Genomic DNA, 26,756 nt, shown 5'->3' with positions numbered 1-26,756 from the left:
TGAGGTTTATTCTGGAGCATTTAGGAAGCGCTCACTGTGCCAGCCATTTTTCAGACACAACACAGAAGCCTGGGTCCAAGCTCTGGGGGAATCTGGGAGATGAGACACAGACACATGGGGAGCTAGATGCCCGGGCAACATTAGTGAGCTCACATCCTCTCACACCCTCCCACACCAAGCCCATCCCGGCCATGAGCACAGGCCAAGGGAATGAGCCAGAATTCGCAGATGCCCGCTGTGACCACCAGATGGCGCCTGTAGGCTGCCAAATCAGACCGGTCCTAGGAGACCAGCAGTAGGTCACCTTGGGTCATTTTTCCAGGGGGTGGCAGTGCCTGGCAAGCTAAGCAGCTTGAGGGAAGGGAACCAAGCGTGAGTATGTTTAGGCGCCCATGACTAGGTGGGTAGAAACCAGGATGCAGAGAACCTGGAGGGGACGCCAATCAGAGACCAGGACGAGGTGGTCACAGTGAGGGATCACATGAACAGGCAAGCCCCCGACCCGCACCTCCCAGCACCCAGGCCCTCCGGCCCCATGGGCGCTAGTCCCTGCCCATGGTGTAGCCCTGGATGACGCTGCTGAAGTAGGCCGGCGTGTTGCGCTCCGGGTGGAAGAGGATCAGGTAGCACTTGGGGCCGAAGTAGCCCAGGCTGATGCCCAGGAGGTTGAGCACCGTGACCAAGAGGTCCAGGAAGGTGACCAGCACCCCCTCGTAGACAGACATGAAGGTGCAGAGGGAGATGGAGGAGGTGAAGTAGAAGGTCATGCAGAAGGTGATGAACTTGGCCTCGTTGTAGCTGGTGGGCAGCTCCTTGCCCATGTAGGCGAAGCTGAAGCCCACCACGGAGAGCAGCAGGTCCAGGCTGGTGTTGACCAGCAGCCCCTTGCTGTAGTCGGGGTTGCAGGAGAGGATCATGATCTTGGGGTCCCCAGGGTCGGCGCGGGCGGTGGGGCCGGTGGCAGTGATCACCTGATTGGTTGTCACCATGGCCACCTTGAGCGCCGTGATGGCCGCCACAAAGACGTAGGGCCCGTGGTAGCGAACCCAGTAGCCATAGGCGCGCGGGAGTTGGCGGGCCATCCTGAAGACGTAGACGATCTGGAAGGAGCGCACGGCGATGCAGGAGATGCAGATGGTGAAGCAGAGGGTGAAGAAGGTCTGGCGGCAGAGGCACGTGGCGGGCGTGGGCGGCCCCACGTACGCGGGGACCATCAGGTACGCCACCAGCAGCGATGTCAGTACCAGGAAGCACATGGGGCCCCCGGCCGAACGGACCATGGGCGTGTGGAGGTGCCTCCAAAATACGGCCAGGGTGGCCAGGGTGCCGAGGAAACCCAGGGCCGCCAGCAGGACCACAAAGATGGTGAGTGCGTTGTGCCACTGGAGGAAGGTCAGTTGCCGCTTGAAGCAGGACGTGTCTCTCCTGTGGGACCACTCGTTGCTTGGGCAGGGTTGGCAGTCAAACTCATCTATACAGGAGGCCCCCGGCAATTCCATCAGCCGAGCCCACCCTCCCAGTACCTCCATCCTCGGGGCCGGCACGGGGCCAGGCTCCGGGGATGGAGAGAGGGAGCGAAAGACGACTCGTGCGGTCATAGCCAACACTCACTATCCTTTCCCCACTGGCTCATCAAATGCTCACAGCAAACCCATTTCACAGATAAAGGAAACTGAGGCTCAGCCAGGGAAGCTCACAAAGCCAGTGCTTTACAGAGGCAGGATCTGGACCGCAGTGGCCTTGACTCGGAGCCGAACAACTATAATCCCTTCCTTCCAGGACCTCACTCTCCAGTGGGAGAGATATTCAACTATTTATTCAGAATTCATTCAGCAAATATGTTTTTGAGCACCACCCACTGTGATAGGCCCCCGGGGCCACAGAGATGACACCCCTGCCGTCAGGATCTCCACAAGTTGGGAGAGAAAGGCCAGCGAAATCACTGGGCACACTTGTTGGGCAGCTACTCTGCCCTGCGCTCCGCTGAGCACACAGTAAGTGCTCTGATTGGCAGACAGATGCACCCATTTAGTTTACTAATCAGTGAAGCCATGAAAAAAATAATTTAAGCCCCAGCTCCGAACTGTGCTAAACACTAACATGGACAGAAAGGTGACATTGCCCCCCACCTTCCTGGAGTTTATGATCTCTAGGGAGAGATGTCAGTTCATTCTTCCAATCAAGAAAATCATCCAGGAACTATTCACTGAGCAACCACTGTGTGCTCTGACCTACACTAGGCACTTAGGAGGCCAGAGATAAATCATATACAGACAGTCCTCGGGTTACGTCGAACTCGTTTTGTGGTTACGTCGCCATCTCCCATTTACAGTATTTATAAAAAAAAAAAAAAAGTTCCGTCATTTCGACGTATGTACACATGTGCTTTATGTTTTTTATTATTTATTTACCACAAGTAAAGGTCAGGAATTGTTATCTTTGTTTTAAATTGTTTTTTACTGTTTCACTTCATTACTGCTGTGTATGTGCTCCATGTGAGTGATGTAGGTGTTTATGTAGGTGGGTTCCGACTTACGGCGAAAATCGCATTACGTCGCGCCGTAGGAACAGATCTCCGATGCAACCTGAGGACCTACAGTACTGTCCCTGGCTTCCAGAAATGTTTCTTCTGTTGGCAGAGCCACCCACCCATCCATCCATTCATCCATCCACCCATCCATCCATCCATCCATCCATCCATCCATCCATCCACCCATCCATCCACTCATCCATCTACCTATCCATCCATCCGTCCATCCATCCGTCCATCCACCTGTCCATCCACCCATCCATCCACCCATCCATCCACCCATCCATCCACCCACCCATCCACCCACCCATCCATCCACCCATCCATCCATCCATCCATCCATCCACCCACCCATTCATCCACCCACCCATCCACCCACCCATCCATCCACCCATCCATCCACCCATCCACCCATCCACCCATGCACCCATCCACCCATCCATCCATCCATCCATCCACCCACCCATTCATCCACCCACCCATCCACCCACCCATCCATCCATCCATCCATCCACCCACCCATTCATCCATCCACCCACCCATCCATCCACCCATCCATCCACCCATCCATCCACCCACCCATCCATCCACCCATCTATCCATCCATCCATCCATCCATCCATCCACCCACCCACCCACCCATCCATCCACCCATCCATCCACCCATCCACCCACCCATCCACCCATCCACCCACCCACCCACCCATCCACCCATCCACCCATCCACCCATCCACCCACCCACCCACCCATCCACCCATCCATCCATCCATCCACCCATCCACCCATCCATCCATCCACCCATCCAACCATCCACCCACCCACCCACCCACCCACCCATCCATCCACCCATCCATCCATCCATCCATCCATCCATCCACCCATCCGTCCATCCCCTGGTGGACGCTCCCTGGCCTGACATCCCTGGGCCGTGGACTGTGTGTGTGGATCCAGATCAGTTTCAGCCCCACCTGGTTGGGTGCTGTTCCTTCTCCCTAAACCACCTGCGCTGGAGATTTTTCTCTACACCAGGTATTGGGGAGGTACGAATGGAGTCAAACATGGCCCCTGGCATTGGACAGTTACATTGCCTCAGGGAGACCAGCCAAGTGGGGAGGGGCCCGGAGACCCCTGGGGCAGGACAAGGGCAGGGCAGGGGTGCCAGCCTGCAAGCCGTACCTTCAGTTTTGTTGAGGAAGGTGCCAGGGGGGCAGTCAAGGCACTCAAAGCAGCAGGGGTGGATGCCCACAGACTTCTTCTTTTGCCCAGGTTGGCAGTCCTTGGAACACGTGGACACAGGGACCTGGAGGGAGGAGGGCATGAGACACTAAGCCCTCTTCCCCTCCCTCCGAGGGACTCCCCACCCTCCCCCGCCAGCAGGATGCTCAGGGGCGGGAAGCCTGGCCCTGTCTGCAGGGAGGGGAAGGGGTACTGGGGTCGCCATTAGAACTGGACCTTTGTAGGAACCCTTGCCTGCCCAAGACCTCACTGCACCCACCCAACTGTGGAGACAGACGCTCGGAGGCTGCTGAGAGGACAGGATGTGACTCTGGGGCTGCTGGCAGCCACCTTGCCTCCAGGGCAGAGAACACGCCCAGGAAGAACCTGAGAGCTGGAGAGTGAGACCCTGGATCCATCCGTGCCCGAAGCCTCACTTCTACCCCTAGAGGTTTCAGTGATGCGAGGCAATAAGTTAACATTTCGTTACATCACTTGTGGTCACTTAACACAAAGAGTCTGAGAACCCCTGCCTGCAGGGAGGGGCAGGTGAACAAGAACAGGCAGGCAGTGACCACGTCTATTGTTTTTGCTGCTGTATCTCTAGAACCTAGAAGGATACCGGGCACAGAGGAGGCCTCTAGCGATGGCTTACTAAGGGAAGGAATTACAAGTAGGGGAACAGTGAGAGCAGTGGGGGAGGGGAGGGGAGGGGAGGGGTGTGGAATGACCTGGGTGGGAAGAAGGCATATCTGGGCCTGGCTGGGATGGAGATGCACAGGCAGAGGGTGGGAGAGGGTGGACAGCCTTCTGAGGCTCGCCCCTGGGACACTAACAATGGAGGGGAGGTGGGGGGCAGCCATGGTTCTTGAGTGTGGAAAGGGCTGGATTAGATTCGGGTTGTATAAAAATCATTCTGATGATCGATGTTCCGAGAGTGCACAGAAGGGCGAAGGGCCCAGACAAGGGGGTGGGGGGTAGAGGGAAGGACAACAGAACCACTCAACCCCGGGCCCCTCTGAGGTTCCCTGTCTTCTGTCCCCCCTGCAGCCCCCCCCCCATAGTCCCTCTAACCTCTGACATCACAGTGACAGCCAATGGTAAATAAAGCCTAACTCCTACCCAGATAAACATGGAATCTCCTGCTAAAGATTTCTTTACCTCAGTTCCTTTTAACCAACACGTCATGCCTGGCCTTCAACAGAAACATGGCAAGGCATGCTACAAGACAGAAACAAATCACAGTCCGAAGAGAGAAACAAGCATCAGGATGAGACTCAGGGATGTCCAAGATTTGGGAATTATCAGACCAGGAATGTGAACTAACTATGATGAATAGGCTAAGACTCTGATTGAAAAGTGGGCAACACACAAGGACAGATGGGTAATGGAAGCAGAGAAGTGAAAACTTAAGAAAGAACCAAAAGGAGATGCTAGGATTTTAAAACCAACAGCGTGGTAACAGAAGTGAAGAATGCCTCTGATGAGCTCACCAGTAGGCTTATAGCCAAGGAAAGAAGCAGTGAGCTTGAAGATATTTCAGTAAAAACCTCCTCAACTGAAAAGTAAAAGAGAAAAAAAGTGTGTGTGTGTGTGTGTGTGTGTGTGTGTGTGTGTGTGTAGGGGACGGGGGGGGGGCGGGGGGGGGGGGGATGGGGAACAGAATATCCAAGAACTATGAACTATGACAAAAGGTACAACATACACATCATGGGAATACCCAAAAGAGAAGAAAGACAGCAAGGAACAGAGGAAATATTTGAAGGAATATTGGCTGAGAATTCTCTAACATTAATGACAGGTCCAGGAAACTGAGAACACAGGATGAGTACCCAGAAAATCTGCACCTAGGTATACTGTACTCAAAGCACACAAAAACAGACAATGATAAAAATCTCAAAACAAAAAAAGTCAGAGGGTGAGAAAACACCAACAAAATGGTTACTAGAGAAAAAGAAGGACATTTTATAATGACAATAGGGTCAATCTATTAAGAAGATATAATAGCCCTGGACAGTTTTCTCAGTGGTTAGAGCATCGGCCTGCAGACTGAAGGGTCCCAGGTTCCATTCTGGTCAAGGGCACATGCCCGGGTTGCAGCCTCAATCCCCAGTAGGGGGAGTGCAGGAGGCAGCTGATCAATGATTCTCTCTCATCAGTGATGTTTCTATCTCTCTCTCCCTTTCCCTTCCTCTCTGAAATCAATATATATATATATATATATATATATATATATATATATATATATATATATATATATATTTAAAAGAAGATATAATAATTATAAACATATATACGTCTAACAAGAGAGCCCCAAAATACATGATGCAAAAACTATCAAAATCAAAGGAGGAAATAGATGATTTAAATATCATAATCCACAATAGTACTTACCCCCTCTTGATGGCGGGTAGAACAATCAAACAGAAAATAAGTAAGGAAACAGAGGACTTGAAGAACACAATGACCTAAGTAGATCTAACAGACATATACAGGACACCCTGCTCAACAACAGAATACACATCCTTCTCAAGTTCACAAAGGTCATTTTCCAGAACAGACCATGCGTTTGACCACAAATTAAGTCTCGACAGACTTTTAAAGATAGCACACAAGTTATAAATGAAGTTAGAAATGCAACACAGAAGGAAGACAGGAAAATTCACACATTTTTAGACGTTAAACAATGCTCTTAAACAACCTATGGATCAAATGAGAAATCATAGGGGAAATTAGAAAATACTTAGAGATAAATGAAACTGCAAACACAGCAAAGCAAGGCTAAGGGGAAATTCATAGCTACAGATGCTTATGTTCACCAACCAGAACATGACCTAGATATACCACATCTTTATCCAGCCATCTATGGATGAGCAGTTGGGTTGCTCCCATAGCTCAGCTATCCTATCTAATAAAAGCCTAATATGCAAATTGGCTGAACATGGAACAACCGGTGGAATGACTGGTTGCTATGATGTGCACTGACCACCAGGGGGGAGATGCTCAATTCAAGAGCTGCCCCCAGCCCACAGGCCCCAGGCCAGCCAAGGCGAGTGCCAGCAGGGGGGCCCCCCCAATTACCCTGCCAGTCACCCTGCAGAGGGAGGCGACTGGCGGTGGCAGCAGGGGGCGGGGCCTGTGTGTGGGTGGCACCAGGCCAGCCAAGGCAGACACCAGTGGGGGCCCCCCAATTGCCCTGCCAGTCGCCCCACAGATTGGCCCTGATAGCCAGCCAGGCCTTGATCATGCACCGGGCCTCTAGTTGTAAATCATGCTGCAAGGAGCATAGGGATGCATGTATCTTTCTGAATGAGTGTTTTGGATTTCTTCGGATAAATACCCAGAAGTGGAATTGCTGGGTCGTAAGGTAGTTCTGTCTTTAACTTTTTGAGGACCCTCATACTGCTTTCCCTAGTGGCTGCACCAATTTGCAATCCTACCAGGAGGGCACCAGGGTTCCCTTTCCTCCACATCCTCACCAACACTTGTTCGTTGATTTATTGGTGTGACTAGCTTAGAAGAAGTCATACTGGAGAGGGTGGGCCCTGCTCTAAGCTGATGATTGTCCTTACAAAGGGAGAGGCATGGAGACAGATATACCCACAGGGAGAGCACAGGCGAAGAAGGCAGAGGTCAGGGTAATGCTGCAGAGGCCACGGAAAGCCGCCAGGAGCCAGGAGAGAGCGGGCAATGGATGCTCCCTCCCAGCCCTCAGAAGGAACTAACCCTACCAACACCTTGATCTTGGACCTCCAGCCTCCAGGACTGTGAGATGATACATTTCTGTTCTCTTCATTATTTTTTAATCCTCACCCAAAGATACGTTTTTATTGATTTGAGAGACAGAGTGAGAGAGAAACATCCATCAGTTGACCCCTGTACACGCCTCCACCGGGGATGGAACCCACAACCTGAGTATGTGCCCTGATCAGGAATCAAACAGCCAACCTTTTGGTGAATGGGATGATGCTCCAACCAACTGAGCCACCTGGCCCGGGCTACATTTCTGTCCTCTAAGCCCCCCAGTCTGTGGTGGTGTGTTATGCCAGCCTTAGCAAGCAAAGACATCAAACCAATTTACTCCATAAAAATCCCCAAGGAGCCTGGACCAGCAGCCCTGGAACTGGGGCTAGAGTGTAAGGCAGGAGGAGCGTAATGGGGTTTTCCAGTCGCTTTGAGGTCCCTCGATCCCCTCCGCCACAAGGCTAGGTTTCTACCCCTCCCCACACCAGCAGAATTCTGACAGCATATTATCTGAGGAGGATTAAAAATGAAGCTTTAGGTTGACAGCTGTCGGACACATTTAAAGGCATAGCTACTGTACCAAAGCCCGAGTACTAATTGACAGGATGTAGCCTGAATGCTGTACTGAGGGAACCTTCACCACAGATATGCAGTGTGGCCTTAGGCAGGTCATGCAACCTCTCTGTGCCTTCGGGTTCCTAATAAGATAGGAGAATGGTTGCATCTATTTCCTAGGTTTGACGTGAGAATTGAAGTCCTTACCACACACGTGTCCAGTGAATATTTACTTTGCAGAGGTCCTAATTCCCAGGGTCCCAAGGAGCCAGGAAGCCCTGAACTTCCAGTTTTCAATCATTGGTGTAAGGACAGGACCCCAGGCAGGACACCCACAAATAAAGACCCCCCACGAGCTACGGGACATGAATCTCGGGTGTCCTCCTTGATAAAAAGGGCCCTGGCCATTCCGGCACAGGCCCTGCCCAGGCCCCTGAGAGCTGACCGTGCCATCGGGGGTGTGCCAGGAGACTCCGCGGACGTCCTTCAGCTGCCGCTGCGCGGGGTGGTAGGAGGCGATGGTCTGGAATGGGTTCTGGCTCCGGTTCCAATGCCACTGAATGACCTCCAGGGGCATGGGCAGGTCCCCGTGGTCGTCGAAGAAGATATGGTGGCCCAGGAGGGTGAAGTTGACCTTCCTGATCTCCTGGAGCAGCTAGAGGGGCCAGACAACAGGGACATGGAGCTGGCATCAGGTTGGGCCAGACCTGGGAGCAGTCGCATCCCACTGGCCTTGATCTTCACACCTGTGAAATGGGGCCCCAGGACTTAGTCAATGTGGCATTTGGGAGGCAGTGGCTGAGGGCTCTGGCTCTGGACTTGGATACCTCTGGGTTTAGGCCACTTGCTATGAGGCCTTGGACCTGTCACTTAACCTCTCTGAACCCCAGTTTTTTTCTACAAAATGAGAGCAACAGAAACCCTTTCTTCTGGGCTGTGAGGCAATAAATAAGTTAATCTATGTGGGGGGCTTAGAGCAGTGCCTGAAAAATAATAAATTGTCACCTCCTATTGAGGATTTGCTAATATTCCTTTTCTCTGGAAGTCCCCTTGGCCATCCCTCTGGAACCTAATGCCTGGGGACCACAGTCCATGCCCTCTCGCATCTTAAGAGCTGCCGGAATCTCCCCTGCCCTCCAGTCTGCCCCACTCCATCCCCTTCCTCTCAGGATGCAGACAAGGGGACAAACTAGAACACGCTTGGGACGGGAATTCCAGGGCCTGCATTCCATCCTGGCTCTGTCCTCAATTTGCTGTGTGACTTTGAACAAGTCGTTGAACCTCTCTGGTCTGATGCTGAACGGGCTTCCAACTTAATCTGGCTCCTAGATTTTTTTTCCTCCATAAATAGGAGAGTCTATTGAGGCCCAGAGCTCACCTCACCTTGGGGACTGACAGGCAGACAGACAGATAGACAAGGGAGCTGGTCCCTGGCCTTCTCCCCAAAGAGGCTTTCAGACTCAGGACTTTTCTCCTGGAATGTCCAGCTGCTGCCCTTCCCCTGCTTAAATCCTGCCACCCACCCCCAACCTGCACCCCGCACAGCTGCAGTCCTGACTTCCTGCGGCACTCAGCAGGGACAGATCTTATTAGGTCCCCTCCCAGAATGAAGGTCTGATTCTCTTGCAGTGCCCAGCCAGGGCCTGGCGCGTAGTGGGTGCTCAGCAAATGGGACTGGGTAGCCTGGTTGCTATGATCGATGCTCTTTGGTCTGCACTATTAGGGGAGGAGAGAAGTCGATCGGTCCTTCATCACAGCTACTGCCAACCGTGGCTGGGAGAATGCCTGGAAGGAGAAGTGGGAAAACCACAGTGGGATGGGCCAGACCTGGGTTCAAAGCCATGGGTTGCCGTTTACCACTAAGCGTTCATGGGCAAATCACTTAACTCCCCCTCCCTCCGCTTCCCTACTTGGAGGTTATCAACCTCATAGGATGGCCGCGAGGTAAGGTGGATGTGTGCTGGGCACTCAGAACACAGGAAAGCGCCCATGATAATTTGTATGTTATTAATGCAGCAGGCACATAGTAAAATAGTGTTTTGCCAGCTGGCACCAGAATTCCTTTTAAAGAAAAACTGCATTAAACACACACACACACACACACACACACACACACACACACACTAGGGCTGCAAGGTTAGACTGTGAGGTTATGGGGTAGAGAGGCACAAATAAATAGAATAAAGGGGGGATTTTAAAGAACTAACTAAATTGCTCAGTTAGTGGAGTGGCCGGGTATTCGGTGAGGGGTGGGTATCTAGAAAAGTGAGGAAGGGAAAAATAAAGAGCGGCCAGAGACAAGGGTTGGGGGATTGGCTGAGCCCCAAACTGTGAAAAGCCCAGGGCATGGGCTCAGCACAGCGATGTCTGGTAGCAAAGGAGAAAGTGCACATCTCCGCTGTGAAACCCTCTGCTCCCCCAGACCCTCAGTAAAGCCTCCTCCGGGGAGGCTGGGTGGTGGAGGTGTGTGAGAGTCAGAAAACAGACTTAAACTCTGAATCAAGGTGACGCAGACCTGGGCAGTGACCCCTAAACCTGGAGCCGTGCCCAGAGAGCTGATGGGAGCCCACTAGCCCATTCCCCAGCCCACCCCCCACCCCCCACCCCCACCCCCGACCCTGGAGCAACCACAGGGGGCCCTGGGGCCTCCACTCCTTGCAGGTTTGCTTCTACAGAATTTGACCTGAACCTCCAAACAGACTGTCTTGGATGGTGAGGATTAAATTAAGGAAGAGGGACTTTTGTTTTGGCACCATGTCCCATGGCCTCTCCGCCCACTGGCCCAGAACCCACTGGGGATGGAGAGGCTAGTGCTGAGGGGGGCGGGGCTGCCCTGCGCTCTCCATGGCAACCAAAGACGCTGCGCCTGCTCCGTGGCCCTGGCTTTCCTCACCCGCCAGGGATAGACCACCTCCTTGGGGCAGTGGGTCTGGCTGCAGCCGAGGAGGCTGTGCAGCGCGTGGGCCACGGCATAGACGGCAGAGTACACGCTGTAGGCCACGCGCTCGCCGGAAAGCGTGAGGATGGTGTTGAAGGACTCGAGGGCGTCCAGGCAGGCGTCGCACTCCTGGTTGCAGGTGGCCCCCCAACGGGGCCTGTTGGACGCCAGCCTCCTGGCCTGAGCCCGGAGCACACGAAACTCGCTGAAGCCCGGGAGGGACACGCTCTCGGTGGTGATGCCCAGGAAGGTGCCCGTGTGGCTCAGCGCGGTGAGGTTGTGCAGGGCCAGGTCGATGGCCCAGGACTCCGAGGCGATCCACACGATGCCGGTGAGGTTCTTGTTATGCCCAGAATTCAAGATCCCCAAGATACCATGCCAGGGAGCCAATCCGATGCAAAAGCAGAAGGTCCTTTATTGAGTTAGCTAACCCGACCCGGGCCTCCAGCCGACGCGGCGACTGGAAAACCGAGTGATATCCATGGGAAAATCAGGGCTTTAATAGTGAGGGGAGGGGGCTAGCTGTGGGCCCTTCGGATTGGCCAGGCGCCAAGTCGGGTCTTGTTGCACAGGATGTGGTCATCTCTATGGCGCGAACATCCCTTGCTTGTCATTGGCTAGTTCAAAGAAATCCCGGGCGTGGCCAGCAGGGGCCTGGGCTTCCGGGAAGAAGGCACTCTTCTGAGCACATGGTCTCTGTCCCAACATGGAGGATCCAGGGTAAGATGGAGGGCATAGCCCTCGCCCTTTCATTCCCCCCTTGTCTTGGAACTTCCGTCTCAATCATGAGACGGACTGCACTTTTATTTCACCGTCGCTAGGGGCCCATAGTGAGCACACAGAACTATCAACCGAACTATTTTATACATTTAACAAATGGTCCGGTGGAAGGGAAAGAAACCATTTTAGCTTTAACAACTTCTATTGAAATAGGATTTTTCTTCTTAAAATTCCTCCATGGCTATTAAAAAGCCAAATCAAGATAAATTTATTTACTGTCCTGATGTTTGCATAAACACAACAAGAATGGTAACTGACTATCTTTGCTGGAATTTCATGGTTGAACCTTAATGTGCCCCGTAGGGCCAGGAAGCCAAGCCATCCAGATGCCATCAGGCCTGCCTGCAGTATCTGCTGAGTTAGGTGAATCCCTCACCTGTAGCAACTCCACCTGAGCCCACGCTCCAGGCTTTAAGGCCCATCTCAGTAGCCCTCCTACTCGTTGCGGCCCAGAGTGTGTGGGGGTTTCGCAGGGATGCAGAGGCATCTTTACTGCTCCCCTTCTACTTTTACCAACCGCCAGTGATGGTAGGGCATGGGCCTGACGCTCCAGCGCCAGCCATTTTCAGGGCTCCCAGGCAGGACACCAGGCTTTCTTCGTGGCATTCTTAGTGGCTTCAAGTCTTTAGAGCTCAGATAGGGCTCTTCAAAACATGATACTCCAGTCAAAGTTTTCCGTTAATAAAACCACTATTAGGAACCAGTCTTACTGAATCTATGCAAAGAAATGTACTTACTTAGCATTGCCAGATTTTGGAGGAATTACATAAGGAGAAAAACATACTGATTTACTCTAAGATTTTCTGACTTTCCTTGCTAATTTTTTTTCATGGATTTAAAACAAAACAGTAATTGTTGGTATAAAATTTTCTTTCTATGCATAACCATGCCTCAGACTTTCTAGTCTAAACAGGCTTTTTCCAGCTTTACTACCCCTGACATGGGCATGGTCACGCAGGCCTGCAAGACAGTATTACAGGCTGCCAACTGTTAGCTGTCTCTCAACAGAGACCAAAACCTGATGGGCACCCTTCCCTGCCCAGTTGGGCACTTGTCCTCTTGGCAGCTAGACACCCTTTACTTTTGGGGGTCACCCCACACAGCTCCCTTCCAGGACAGCCAACATACATTCAAACCTGCAAACGAATCAAAGGTCAGTATAACATATCAGTACAATAAAACATGATACTAGACATGTGATACTAAAGTCTATTCCTGATCTTCCTATGAATTGTCCTTGTCATTTTGGAGCCGTGTCCATGAAGGTGCAGGCATTATCTAAATTTATTTAATGTTACCAGCATCACGCAGGTTGAGCACGCCGTAGCTTGAGCTTGAGCGGGTTGCGTTGATCTCGATCGACGCTCCATTTGGTGATGAAGTCCTTCCGGATCGTGGAGGGGTCCGCTGACCGGACGTGAGTGTGATGAACCCAGGTCGCGACGCCGTCTACCTTGAGAGCAGTGGGGGTTGTTAGCACCACGGTGTAAGGACCCTTCCAACGTGGTTCAAGGGTTTCTCGATGATGCCTTCTGACGTAGACCCAATCTCCTGGTCTGTGTTGATGAGGAGTTGGGGTTGGGCTGGTCTCATAGATGGCGCGGAGGCGCGGCCAAATGTCCTCGTGTGCCCTCTGGAGCCCTCTTTCCTGGTAGATTGCCCCATGAACATGAGCTGTAGCAAATGCATAACGGCTGTCTGTGTAAATGTTAAGCCGTTTTCCAGCCCCCAGTGTCAGTGCCTTGGTGAGTGCAATGAGTTCTGCTCTCTGAGCTGATGTCCCAGGGGGCAGAGCCTCCGCCCACACGGTGTTCGTGTCTGTGACCACCGCTGCACCCGCGTACCTGCTCCCGTTCCGCACGAAGCTGCTTCCATCCGTGAACCAGGTGGCCTCTGCATCCGGGAGGGGCCGATCGGTCAGGTCCTTCCGAAGTCCATGTACCTGCTCCAGGATTCCCGCACAGTCATGCAGTGGGGCATCTAGGTCAGGGTCAGGTAGCAGGGTAGCAGGGTTGAGGGCCGCACTGGGATGGAACCGTACTCTAGGGGGGTTGAGCAGCAAGCTTTGATAGTGGGTCATGCGAGCATTGCTCATACACCTATCGGGAGGTTGTTTTAGGACCCCTTCAATGGCATGCGGGGTTGTGATCCAGATCTCCTGTCCCAGGGTCAGTTTGTCAGCATCCTTGACTAAGAGCGCGGTTGCCGCAATGATTCTTAGGCACGGTGGCCAGCCGGCGGCTACGGGATCCAGCTTTTTAGACAAATACGCTACTGGGCGACTCCAGGGGCCTAAAGCCTGGGTTAAAACTCCTTTTGCTACTCCTTTGCGCTCGTCTACAAAGAGGCGAAAGGGTTTTGTAATGTCTGGTAGGCCCAGGGCTGGAGCAGCCAAAAGAGCTTTCTTTATCTGATTAAAGGCAATTTCTTCTGTCTCAGTCCATTTAAAGGCCTTCCCCTCCTTGGTGGCTTCGTATAGGGGCCTGGCGATCTCAGCAAAACTTGGTATCCAGAGGCGGCAATAGCCAGCCGATCCTAGGAATTCCCTCACCTCCCTCCGGGAGGTGGGAGCAGGGATTTTCAAGACTGTCTCTTTTCTAGCATCTGACAACCGCCGCTGTCCGCCCTCCAGTATGTATCCCAGGTAACTCACCCTCTTTTGGCATATCTGAGCCTTCTTCGCCGAGGCCCGGTACCCTAAGGTTCCTAAGGTGGCCAGCAGATCTTTGGTCCCTTGCTCACAATCTTTGGCGGTATCGGCAGCAATTAGGATGTCATCTACGTATTGAAGAAGGGTGAGATTGGGGTGTTCCCTCCTGTACTCACCGAGGTCTTCATGCAGCGCCTCGTCGAAGATGGTGGGCGAATTCTTGAATCCTTGGGGCAATCGCGTCCAGGTTAATTGTCCACTGTAACCTTCCTCGGGGTCGTGCCATTCGAAGGCAAACAGGGGTTGGCTTTGAGGCGCTAACGGCAGGCTGAAAAAGGCATCCTTCAAGTCTAATACAGTATACCAGATTCTAGAGGGTGCCAGAGAGCTTAGGAGAGTGTATGGGTTAGGAACGGTTGGGTGTATATCCAGGACTCTTTTATTTACTTCCCGGAGGTCCTGAACTGGCCGATAGTCATTCGTATGAGGCTTTCTGACTGGCAGGAGGGGGGTGTTCCAGGCAGATTGGCATGGAACCAGTACCCCTAGGCTCCGCAGTCTCCGGATGTGAGGCTGGATTCCCTTCCGAGCCTCCTGGGACATAGGGTACTGTTTGACTCTCATCGGGCCTTCTCCTGGTTTTAGTTTTACCAGCGTTGGGGCCCTGTGGGCAGCCAGCCCTACTCCCCCCGTCTCTGCCCAGGCTGTGGGGAATTCTCGCAGCCACCTATCCATATTGTTCTTTACTGGTGGCGCCCCCTGGTGGAGGCGATATTCATCCTCCAGTCTCAGAGTCAGGACCTGGATGGGGTGGCCTTCGCCATCGGTGACCTGAGGCCCCCCTTGTCTGAAGGTTATTTGGGCTCCAATCTTGGTTAGCAAGTCTCGTCCTAATAGGGGGTAGGGGCATTCTGGTATTACCATGAAGGAATGGGATACCCGGCCCGTTCCTAGATCTACTGTTCTTCGGGTAGTCCATGAATACTGGCTCATGCCAGTTGCCCCTTGCACCCAGGACTTTTTGCTGGCTAGCTTCCCCTGAGGTGTGCGGAGAACCGAATGTTGTGCTCCAGTGTCGACAAGGAAGTCAACAGGCGTCCCCTCCACTTTAAGAGTTACCCTGGGCTCGGGGAGGGGATCCGAACCCCAACTTCCCTAATCACTCAGTCCTTCCAGCTCCAAGACCTCCACCCGGTCTGTCTTGTTCCCCTTTTTACCGGCCTTCTTTGGGCATTCTTGGACCCAGTGCCCTATCTCTTTGCAGTAAGCACACTGGTTCTGTTGCAGCTTCCTTTTCCCGTCCCGGGCGGTTCTCTTACCTCTTTCTTGGCCATCAGCAAGCTGGCGAAGGTGACGGGTCCGCTCCCCAGGGGACTCCATGGTGGTGGCTAGCAGAATCTTGGCCAGGTTTCGAGTCTGCTTCTCACTGGCAGCCACCATGGCGCGGGCTTGCCTATCCTCAGGGGGCTCTCGGTTATTGAACACCTTCTCTGCTACTACCAGTAAATCCTGTAAACTCTTTTCTCCTAATCTATCTATTCTCTGTAGTTTCTTTCTAATGTCCATGGCTGACTGGTTTATAAAACTCATGATTACAGCTGCCTTATTCTCAGGGGCTTCTGGATCCATGGGGGTATAGGTGCGATATGCCTCCATGATCCGTTCTAGAAAGGCAGCTGGAGACTCATCTCTTTCCTGCTGTACATTCCCTACCTTGGTCAAATTGGTGGGCTTTCTAGCAGCCCTGCGGAGACCTCCCATTAGAGTCTGACGGTAGACCAAGAGCCTCTCCTTACCTTCTGCCGTGTTGAAATCCCATTCAGGCCTAGTTAAGGGAAAAGAGACATCTATCTGGGCCTGGTTCGTGGTCGGATTTCCGTCTACACCGGGAACCATCTTTCGGGCCTCATTGAGGATCCTTTCTCTCTCCTCCGTCGTGAACAGAACCTGTAAAAGCTGCTGACAGTCGTCCCATGTGGGCTGATGGGTGAAAAGAACAGAATCTAGCAAGTCAATAAGTCTCCCCGGTTTTTCGGAGAACTTAGGGTTCTGTGCCTTCCAGTTATAGAGGTCGCTAGTTGCGAAAGGCCAATAAATATGGGGCTGGTTGCCATCCGCATCCGGAGGTCCAGCGGCTCGTAAGGGCAGGGTCTTGATAGTGGAGTCGGGTGCTGCGACAGACAGCTCCCGTTGAGCTCTTTGCCGGGTGAGAGGTGGGCCTCCTACCGGAACCGGAACCGCGGCCATTCCCGGAACCCCGCCCCCAGCCATTCCCGGAACCCCGCCCCCAGCCATTCCCGGAACTGCGTCAGCTTCCCGCGACGGGGTAGGATCAAATCTCTCCGGCGTCCTGTGGAAATGATATGGGGGAGGAAAAATTAACTCTTCTCCAGTTCCCCCCTGCAAAACCGGGTAGGGGGGAGCTGGAGCTGACGGCAGGGTGACTTTCTTCTCCTTCTTCTTCTCCGCTTCCTGCAAGGCAAGAATGGGTTCTGGCTCCGGAGGGTGTGGAGGTAAGAAGGGCCTAAGCCAAAGTGGTGGATTTTCCACGAGGTCCTGCCAAGTAACAATGTAAGAGAGTTGACCAGGATGTCCCTCTTTGGGTTGGGAGACGACGTCCCTAACCCGGCGAATGGTGGGGAGATCGAACGTCCCCTCCGGCGGCCACCCAACACCAAAAGTCGGCCACTCCTTAGAACAAAAAGTCCGCCACCGGTCCTTCCGGACCTCCGCACTGAGGTTGCTGGCCCTTCCCTTTACCTCTTTGAAATGATCGACCATAATGCTTAAAGGAGTAGTTTGAGCCTGTCCCATAATGTCCATCCAGTAAATCCACAAAGTAAAACCGAAAAAACACAAACACAGACAACTAAGGGGCCCGAAAATATAGTATTCCAACTCCATGGAAGCGAAACCAAAACAAGCTTCCAACTCCATGGAAGCAAAAACCGAAAACGACCGTTGTGTGCCAACCAGCGGGAGCGACCCGACTGTCTCAGATTGAGGGGTTCCTACAGAACTTCCGACTCCGCGGAAGCAAAATTTCCCCTCTTCAGATGGAGGATCGGGGCGCCCCCCGACTCCTCCTGCCTGTCTCAGATTAAGGGGGTTCCTACAGAACTCCCGACTCCGCGGAAGCAAAGCTATACCCCTTCAGATGGAGGATCGGGGCGTCCCCCAGTTCCTCCCGCCTGTTGATCCACTCAGATCATTATTACAGGCATTTACAGGCATTTACAGATTTCAGAAGTGAGCTCACACCAAAACACACGACACAAACAAAACACGACCTACCTACCGCGGTCAGTCAGGCCCTCCGGACTGGGAGTCCCATCGATGGTGTTGGGGATCCCGGCGAGCCCCCAAAATGTTATGCCCAGAATTCAAGATCCCCAAGATACCATGCCAGGGAGCCAATCCGATGCAAAAGCAGAAGGTCCTTTATTGAGTTAGCTAACCCGACCCGGGCCTCCAGCCGACGCGGCGACTGGAAAACCGAGTGATATCCATGGGAAAATCAGGGCTTTAATAGTGAGGGGAGGGGGCTAGCTGTGGGCCCTTCGGATTGGCCAGGCGCCAAGTCGGGTCTTGTTGCACAGGATGTGGTCATCTCTATGGCGCGAACATCCCTTGCTTGTCATTGGCTAGTTCAAAGAAATCCCGGGCGTGGCCAGCAGGGGCCTGGGCTTCCGGGAAGAAGGCACTCTTCTGAGCACATGGTCTCTGTCCCAACATGGAGGATCCAGGGTAAGATGGAGGGCATAGCCCTCGCCCTTTCAGTTCTGGCGCAGCACCTGGTGGAAGAAGTGGTGCAGCACCAGGTCCGGCGAGAACACGACCGCCACGCGCGCCGAGCTGTGCTGCAGCCTGTCCACGACAGCCTCCAGGCGCCTGCGCTCCGGCCGCGTCACCACCTGGCTGGGCTGCGGCGTGGGCAGCACCTCGTGCAGGGCCACGCAGATGTCATTGCGGGCCAGGTGCTCGCTGAGCAGCTGGCTGTTCCGGCGGCCGTAGTCGTCGTCGCTCACAAGCACAATGATCCAGTTCCAGCGGAAGCGCAGCATCAGTTGCACCATGGCCTCGAGGTGGTGGTCGGCGCCTGGCACCGTGCGCAGCACCGCTGGGAAGCGCTGCTTGTCGCGCAGGTCGTCGCTGATGGCGCTGAAGGTGATCTGCCCGAGGGGAGGGGGCGGTTTAAACCTGCAGTCCACCTCTACCGACTTCCGCCAGTCCATGACATGTCCCATCTCCCATACCTTAGGGGTCTTTTCCTTTTGTCCATTGCACTTCTCAACCTCTAACATCCCAAACCAGTTAGTTATTTCCGTTTACTGTCTGTCTCTCCCCCTAGAAGTTACGCTCTAAGTTCCCATCTGTATCCTCAGAGCCTACAGCAGTACCTGGCATAGTGGGTGCCCAGCAAATGTTTGTTAAATGAATGAAAGAATGAGTTCAGTACTGGAGTAGATGTTTCACATAAGAATACGAACACTTACTGAGCACCTACTATGTGTCAGAACCTGTGCTAAATGCTTTACAGAATAAAAACAACAGCAAAGGCCCTAGCAGGGTAGCTTGGTTAGAGTGTCGATCTGATACACCAAGGTTGCAGGTTTGACCTAGGATCAGGGCACATACAAGAAACAACCAACGAATGTATCAATAAGTGGAACAAATCGATGTTTCTCTCTCCCCCTTCCTCCCTCTAAAACAGCAAAAATTACAGAATTTGTAACTACCTACTGTGTGCCAAGTCCAGTGCTAGCTACTTTTTAATGAATAGATATTTTATGCTAGTTCTGGACTAGGCACTTTCAATCATGGTGATGATAACAGTGATAATAGTAGTAATCCTAATAGCACTTTCTTGAGGACCTACTATGTGGCAGACTCTGTGCTAGGCAACTACACAGGATAATATTGAGCATTTTCTGAGTTTCCATTCTTGTGCAAGATGCTCTACATCAGCGGTCGCCAACTTTCGGACAGCACGGACCACACCGTTGGCAACCGCTGCTCTAGATAACAACAGGAACATTATTGACCACCTACTGTGTGCTAAAAACTCTTGCATAGGTTAAATGCTTTAATCGTCAGACAGTCCTGAGATAGAACTCTTATCATCTCACTTTGCAGCTGGGGAAACTGAGGCTCAGAAGACATAAGACATTGGTTCTCAACCTTCTGGCCCTTTAAATACAGTTCCTCATGTTGTGACCCAACCATAAAATTATTTTCGTTGCTACTTCATCACTGTAATGTTGCTACTGTTATGAATCATAATGTAAATATCTGATATGCAGGATGGTTTTAGGCGACCCCTGTGAAAGGGTCGTTCAACCGCCAAAGGGGTTGCGACCCACAGGTTGAGAACCACTGACTTAAGAGATTGGCTCAATGGGCACGACTCGGAGCCAAGACACACACCCAGGTGTCTGCCTCCAAAGCCTGAGCTCTCAACCAAGAGGCCAGGCTGCTTGCCCAGGATTGGGGTTGATGTCCTGCTTCTGCTCTCCCCACCCACTTCCACCCGATGACTCGGGGGGAAGGGAGCCCTCTGGACACCCGCACCTCTGTTCCCTCCCAGCCCCTGCTCCCAGGGCCCAGGAATCTCACCTGTGGAAGGAGAAAGAGGGAGAGGAAGTGGGCCACAGTCATGGTAGCCTCAGAGTTCTCAGGGCCAATGACGGCCACGACGCGGGGCACGTAGTGGCTGTAGTCCTCCCGGATGGGCAGGAAATAGTTCTCCTGCGCCAGGAAGTAGAGCACAGGCTGGATGTTGTTGGAGACGTAGCAGATGTCCACCATCTCGTAGCCCAGCCGCACGCCAGGCAGCAGGCTGCTGTGGTTGTTGATCTCCTCCACCGCAAAGTGCATGGCCTGCATGAGCTTGTAGCCCAGCGCCTTCACCTCGTACCTGGAGGGCCGCAGTGGGGTGGGAGGCAGGCCCGGAATGAGCGGGGTGGGCAGGGGAGCCAGCCTGCTGGTCCTACACGCCAAAGGAAAGCCAAGTAGGCCTTGCCCAAGAAAGAGAGACTCCAGAAGGTTCCGGCATTTTTACCACCTCAGTGACTCTGTACCGCACCTCTAGGATCATCATCATCCCTATGACCACCTCTGACATTCTATCTCTGTAGCCACCGTCAATCACTGCCATTGCCACCCTTACCACCATCGCTCTGGACTTTGTCACCATTCTACCAGTGTCCACCAGTGTGGCCACCATTACCCACTATAATCTCCATCATCACTATCACCACTGCCACCATCATCACCTACTATCCCTGTTACCAATATCATTGCCACTGCCACCACATGTCTGTGATCACCATTACTAATACTATCATCACCACCACCATCAGCAGCATCGCTATCACCATCACCACTATCATCTCTATCACCATCCTCACCACCACCATTATCACCATCTTCACACCACCATCACCACTACCACCACCAATACCACCATCAGCATCATCATTATCACCGTCACCACTATCACCACTACCACCACCACCACCATCCTCACCATCACCATCAACACACCACCATCACCACCACCAACACCACCAGCATCACTATCACCACTATCGTCCCTACCACCGATCACCATCACCACTGCCATCATCACCATACTCTTCACCTTTTTTATTATCAGAGCATTACTGCCATCACCATTATAAACATCATCATCATCACTTCCATGACGGCCATCACTTCACTGGACTCCCAACCATTATCACAGGTGTCAGAACATCTAACGTCATGTTTCGTACCATCCCCGTGCCATCACCCTCACCATTCTCAAGCCAGCATCTAACCTTCCCCAACATCATGAGTCAGTGCTCAGTCATCTTTTGCACTCTTCTTCCTCTCTCCCTCTCTCCCAGAATGCCTTCTCTGCACAAGGTCACTATTGTATAATCCCAGGCTGGCTCCAGGGGATGGCCCACCCAATCTCTGAGCGATGCTACCGCCCCCAGGGGCTCACAGGGAGGGCGCAGAAAGTCCTCTCCAGTCCTGGCAGCGCCCCTGCCCACCTCACCACAGCCCTGGGAACAGGCAAACTGTCCCCTCCAGCTGAGAAGCTGCTGTACAAGAGCCACATTCTGCCTCCAAAGTTAGGACACCTGGTGTCTCGATGGGGCCTCGGCGTGGACTCCCTGGGAGTCCCCTAATTGTCTGAGAGGATGGGGGTGGTTTCGGTGGTCTCTGAGACATGGCCTTATGATCTGAAACATCCTATAACTATAGTAAGAGACATGGCATTGGGACAACCCAAATCTCGGTGTTTCAGAAAACAATGGCCAAAATTTCAGAACCATGGACTGTGTGGGGCCTCCCTGGGGGCCAGCGAGGTGGATCCAGGATGGGGATTTGGCAATGAATGAGGAGGAGCTTTCTGAACCCCTAATCTCAGCCTGGCCTCCCACGGACCAGGACCAGCCCCGGCTCCCACCCACCCTCACCGCCACGTCCAGCCTCCCACCGGAAACTCACTCCTTGCACTTGGGCACCTGCAGGAAGTTGAGGTGGACGGTGCCCTTCACGTTGGCATGAAGGGTGAAGAGGCCGCCCAAGAGGTAATCCCCCGCCAGGCTGAAGTCCGGGTTCTCAGCCGGCGTAGCCAGGACCTGGAGCAGAAAGAACAGGGAGCAGACCACCCCGGCCTGAGGTCCCATGGCTGGGAAGTGGGGTCCCCAGAGGTCGCTCTGCCTCACCAGCGAGCTGGCCGCTTAACTCCCAGGGATTTGCAGACATTTACATAGTGACAGTCCTGCCACTGTCCGGGGTGGGGAACGCACAGGGGACAGGTGGAGAGGTCAGAGGGCTCTGGGGGAGGGGAGGAGGCTGGAATGGGGAGGATCCCCTCTTAGGGACCGCGGGGCCTGGGTGGTTGGGGAGAACCGCCTTTGGAGGTAGAGGGAGCATGTCCTGCCAACTGGGCCCTGGCCTTCTGCCTCGTGGCGGAGGATAGGTCGCATCCCCTAATGTTCCAACACCTGGCAGTAAAGGACACAGGAGATCAACCAGGAGACAGAGCAGGTTGGCACATGGGGCCCGCCCTCAGCGCCTGACCAAGGTGGCCTGGCCTGTGGTAATTAAATGGCATCTGGCCTATAGCAGGTGTCCCCAAAGCCGTAGCCATTGTCAATAAGAACCAGGCGCTGTGCTGAGTGCTTATCATTCTCTCTCTCTCTCTCTCTCTCCCTCTCTCTCTCTTTAAATTGATGTCAGAGAGGAAGGGAGAGGGAGAGAGAGATAAAAACATCAACGATGAGAATCATTGAACAGCTGCCTCCTGCACGCCCCACACTGGGGCTTGAGCCTGTAACCAGGGCATGTACCCTGACCAGGAATCAATCGAACCGTGACCTTCTGGTTCACAGGTCGATGCTAAACCATTGAGCCACACCGGCCCGGGCAGTCTCCATCTCTCTTAATACTCACGAAAACTGGAAGTGTTTCTAACCCCGGTTCACAGATGAGGAAACTGAGGCACAGGGAGGCTAAGAAACTCCCCCTGGGTTGTACAAACCACAGAGCTGAGATTCAAATCACACAGCCAGACTCTAAGGTGGTTTCCCCTCAACCCCATTCAAGTGTAAAGTGAGTCAGGACAGCTCTGTGACGCCCCAGGCTGTGCGGCCAGCAGAGGGGAGATAAGGAGTTCTGTGTGTGTGTTGGGGTGGGAGGGGGGCAGGGCCTGTGCCACAGCCTGGGGGGAGTGACGGTGACCAGGAGCACAGGTCATTTCTATTGAAACTGTGTTCCGAGGGCTCGCTGCTGAGCACTCACCACGCTCTGTCATCCCATTTTATTCTCACTACCTCTTCTGTTTCCCCATTTAGCAGATGAGGAGCCTGAGATTCAGAGAGGGACAGTAACTTATTCAAAGCCACCGAGCAGGTTAGTGGATTGAAGGAATCCAAGGCTCAAAGCGGGGCTGATGGGAGTGGTGGCGACCAAGCAGATCCAATGTGGAAGGACCACGGGGCCCCCTGGACAGGGAGAGCTTCTTAGTGTGGCTGTCAGCGTGGACGGAGGAGCCCCCTGAGGACCCAAATCTGAAGGAGCAATGGACAGAGGTCAGACGTCCCGCCTTCCGGTCCAGCTCTGTGGCAGTCAGTGTGCAGGCTGCCCTTGGGCAGGCCCCTTCCATTCTCTTGCCTCCGTTCCCCTCCTGTAAACTGGACTCGCATGCAGGGGCAGAGATCCTTGGGAGATGCTGATGAAAGTCCTGGATGCGGATGTAACACCTGGCAAATGCAGCTGAGAATCCAGGGCACCGCCAGGCTTGGGCTTGTCCGCAGACCCCGCGCTGAGACGCCCTGGGCCGGGAGATAGAGTCTCTACGGTCCTCTGGCCTTGACATCATCTGAGAGGCAACTGGATGTGGCTGAGTCACTGACCGCCCTGAGGACAGGTGCCTGGGACACTGCGTCACCATGACTCTCCTTCAGGGCTGCACACACAACACATGCCCTGGTGGCCCAGGCCCGACACAACTGTCACCCTCATGGCCTAGTTCAGGGCCTGAGGTCCCTATGCACACACCTGTGTGGCCACTGGTGGCCAAGGTGAGGGAGAGCCAGGACAAGCTCATGCAAAGTACATGGGGTGGGGGCAGCCGTGGAAATGGGGGCCCTGGAGAAGCTGCCCATTGCCTTGTGTCTGCTCCCCCGAGGTGCTCACGGAAAAGTGGGGCTGGAGGAGGCTGCCCTCAATTTCCTTCCTCCCCTCCCATGGAGCACAGGGGGAGTCCACAAGAGGGGCCCAACCCCAGGGGCTGGGGGCTGCTTCAGCCCTTCCCCCCCTACTCACCTGTTTCTTTCCTACCAGTGCTCCCCCATCCTGGAAAAGCCGGGCAGCTGGGAACCCAGCTCCAATCTGGCTTAGGGTGTGGCAGGGAGGGTCTCCCCAAAGGTCTGGGAGATGCCCCCCACCCCCCCCACCCCAGCAGCTGACTTGGTTCAGACACTTTGGAGGAGGGTCACCAGGGAGGCCTCAGAGCCACTTTTCAGGGGGCCCAGCCTGTGAGAGGTTAGAAGTTAACAGTGGAGTGGGCCCTGGAGTTCGGGGATCTAAGGGTCAGTTGAGGCCTGTGGGAGAAACTCCACTTGAACCCAGAGACCCACTTATGCCTCCTCACCACTCTTGGCTGGGTGACTTCCAGCAGGCTATGTCTCAACCAGAAAAGGATCTGGAGGTTCCAAATGACCACAAGCCCAATAAGAGCCAAAGGGAAGGAAAGCCACCTTTATGGAGCCTCTGCGATGCTTTCAAACAGCATGACATCTGCTCAGCACACGTGGGAAGGATTCTGCCCGCATTGTACAGATGAGGAAACCAAGGCTCAGGAGCCTAATGCCTTCTGGGGGAGGCCTAAGGGAGGCCAGAGGCCGACCGACTGCTCAAGGTCATCCTGCTGGTTAGTAGGAGGGCCGGGGGTGAAGCCAGGGCTATGGACCTCACAGCTCATGCTCCTTACCACCTGCTCCACCAGGTCCCTGACTTCCAGCTGCTCCTCTACCACTGTCACTCCCTGCCCTCCCCACCGGCACCTCCGCCTCCATTTAACTAGGGCAGGCGGTAGCTCCAAGCCACTGCTCGCTCCGTTTCCTCTGCCTTCCCTCGCCTCCCAGACCAGGGGGCTGGTGGCTCCTGAGAGCCCAGTACCCGAGCAGGTGCCCAAGGCCTCTTTGCATGGTCACCACAGTAAGTCCCCGTGTCCGTGCCGGCCCATGGAGTCTCTTCATTTCCCTGTGTGGCTGGGGCCCAGCGCAGGTCCGTGCTTGGAGCGTGAACCATTTGACTGAGGCCGGACGTCCGTGCCACTGCGGTCCCAGGGGCGGCCAGTCAGGCATGAACTCTAAGGAAATGAAGGTCACCTGTGCCAGCTCCTGGCTGACAGGCTACTCGGAGCTCCTGGGGGTCCAGAGGAGGCATTAGGGTGCAGACCCACCCTCTTCAGAGTCACGCCATTTCCATTCATTCCCCCACCACACGTCCATCCTCGGTTCCTGTGTGGTCCGTCTGGAGGCCAGTGTAGTAAATAGATCCACTGGTGCATGCTCAAGGCTTTATCTTTGCCTTAAGCCCTATCCATTGTTTCCATGCACCTAGATTAGCACACTTTTTAGTTGTTGTTGTTAATCCTTACCCAAGGATATTTTTCCATTGATTTTTTTTAAAAAAAAAGAGTTTAAGGGAGAGGGGGAGAGAGAAACATCAATGTGAGAGAGACACATCCATTGGTTACCTCTCACACGTGCTCCAACCAGGGCTAGGGATTGAGCCTACAACCAAGGTACATGCCCTTGACTAGAACTGAATCTGTGACCCTTCAGTCCATAGGCCAATGCTCTATTCACTGAGCAAACCGGCGAGGGCACTGTGCTCAAGGCTTTAGACGCCACATCCTCAGATACTCACAGCAGCCCTAAAGGCACATTCTATGGCTCCCATTCTGCAGATGAGGAGACTGAGGCACAGATGATTGAAGTAACTCTCACACCTCGGTGTGCCTTACCTAGCAAGGCCACTGTCAAGGCTTCATGAGATTAGGTAGCTAATGCTCTTAGCCAGTGGTCAGCCAGCTCTGCTGCTGTCTCAGTGTGACTTTGAGCAAGTCACTCCATTCATGTAAAAACATTAGTAAGGACTACAAAATGCAGCTGCCATCCTTAACTTCCATAAACTCCAGCCTGGGCACTGGGTGCTACCCTTTGTCCGGGTCAAGCCCCCTCTTGCACGAATCAGTGGTAGCCCCTGGGTGAGCAGGGTGGGGGCTCTGCCAAGGGTAGTCTCCACCCTCCTCCCAGAGCTCTGAGACCCTCCATGCCAACAGCCCAGATTGCTGGACCCGGGATAGGGGTGTCAGTGTGGTGGGGGAATGAATGGAAATGGCATGACTCTCTCAAGAGGGTGGGTCTGTACCCTAATGCTTCCTCTGGACCCCCAGGAGCTCCGAGTCAGCCTGTCGGCCAGGAGCTGGCATAGGTGACACCCCTATACATTCTCTGTGGGTAGGGACAGGCCAGGACACACGTGACCCCCTCTAAGTCAGCTGGCCCAGGTGGGCTCGGACCCAGAAACTGGGCTCAAGCTAAGTGGCCACAGTTGCTCCCCTCATGTCATTTGGCAGCTGAGCGGGTCTTTGCAAGGCAGTCAGCGCCGTGTATGAACATCTGGGTGGAGGAAAGAGCGGGTTCCGGAACTGGACAGCCCTGTGCTTCTGTACCAGTGATGCCACGCCCTTGGCAGGGCCCCTTACCTTTCTGCACTGTCCTCACTGCAGAACGGGGACATGGCAGCACCTGCTCCCTCAGGCGCTCGGGAG

General features: G+C 53.8%; 2 protein-coding genes across 2 annotated transcripts; both read right to left on the bottom strand.

Annotated features, from left to right (window-relative positions):
* On the bottom strand, positions 1 to 26,692 carry TAS1R2 (taste 1 receptor member 2). The gene is made up of 7 exons (XM_059691030.1): positions 21,914 to 26,692; positions 20,030 to 20,330; positions 18,192 to 18,585; positions 10,939 to 11,318; positions 8,491 to 8,700; positions 3,708 to 3,831; positions 1 to 1,471 (listed from the first exon to the last, which is right to left on the bottom strand). Exons 1-7 carry the CDS (start codon positions 22,093 to 22,095, stop codon positions 543 to 545), a joined length of 2,520 nt encoding a protein of 839 aa, XP_059547013.1. The 5' UTR covers positions 22,096 to 26,692; the 3' UTR covers positions 1 to 542.
* Positions 13,213 to 16,910, bottom strand: LOC132229115 (uncharacterized). The gene is given in 2 exon segments (XM_059685882.1): positions 13,213 to 13,216; positions 13,608 to 16,910. Coding segments are annotated over 2 exon segments (3,105 nt in total). The 5' UTR covers positions 16,709 to 16,910.
* Positions 26,693 to 26,756: the final 64 nt, after the last annotated feature.

Source organism: Myotis daubentonii, chromosome 3 (assembly GCF_963259705.1).
Source record: "Myotis daubentonii chromosome 3, mMyoDau2.1, whole genome shotgun sequence".
Taxonomy (NCBI): Eukaryota; Metazoa; Chordata; class Mammalia; order Chiroptera; family Vespertilionidae; genus Myotis; species Myotis daubentonii.
The sequence above is the reverse complement of the archived record's forward strand: the minus strand, read 5'-3'. Positions and strand labels throughout refer to the sequence as shown.

Coding starts and splice junctions, on each gene's coding strand:
- TAS1R2 (XM_059691030.1), bottom strand. CDS start 22,095: ATGGGACCTCAGGCCGGGGTGGTCTGCTCCCTGTTCTTTCTGCTCCAG. Junction 11,319..18,191: donor CCAGGTGCTGCGCCAGAACT/GAAAGGGCGAGG, acceptor ATAACAAGAACC/TCACCGGCATCGTGTGGATC. Junction 8,701..10,938: donor AGGTGGTCTATCCCTGGCGG/GTGAGGAAAGCC, acceptor TGGCCCCTCTAG/CTGCTCCAGGAGATCAGGAA.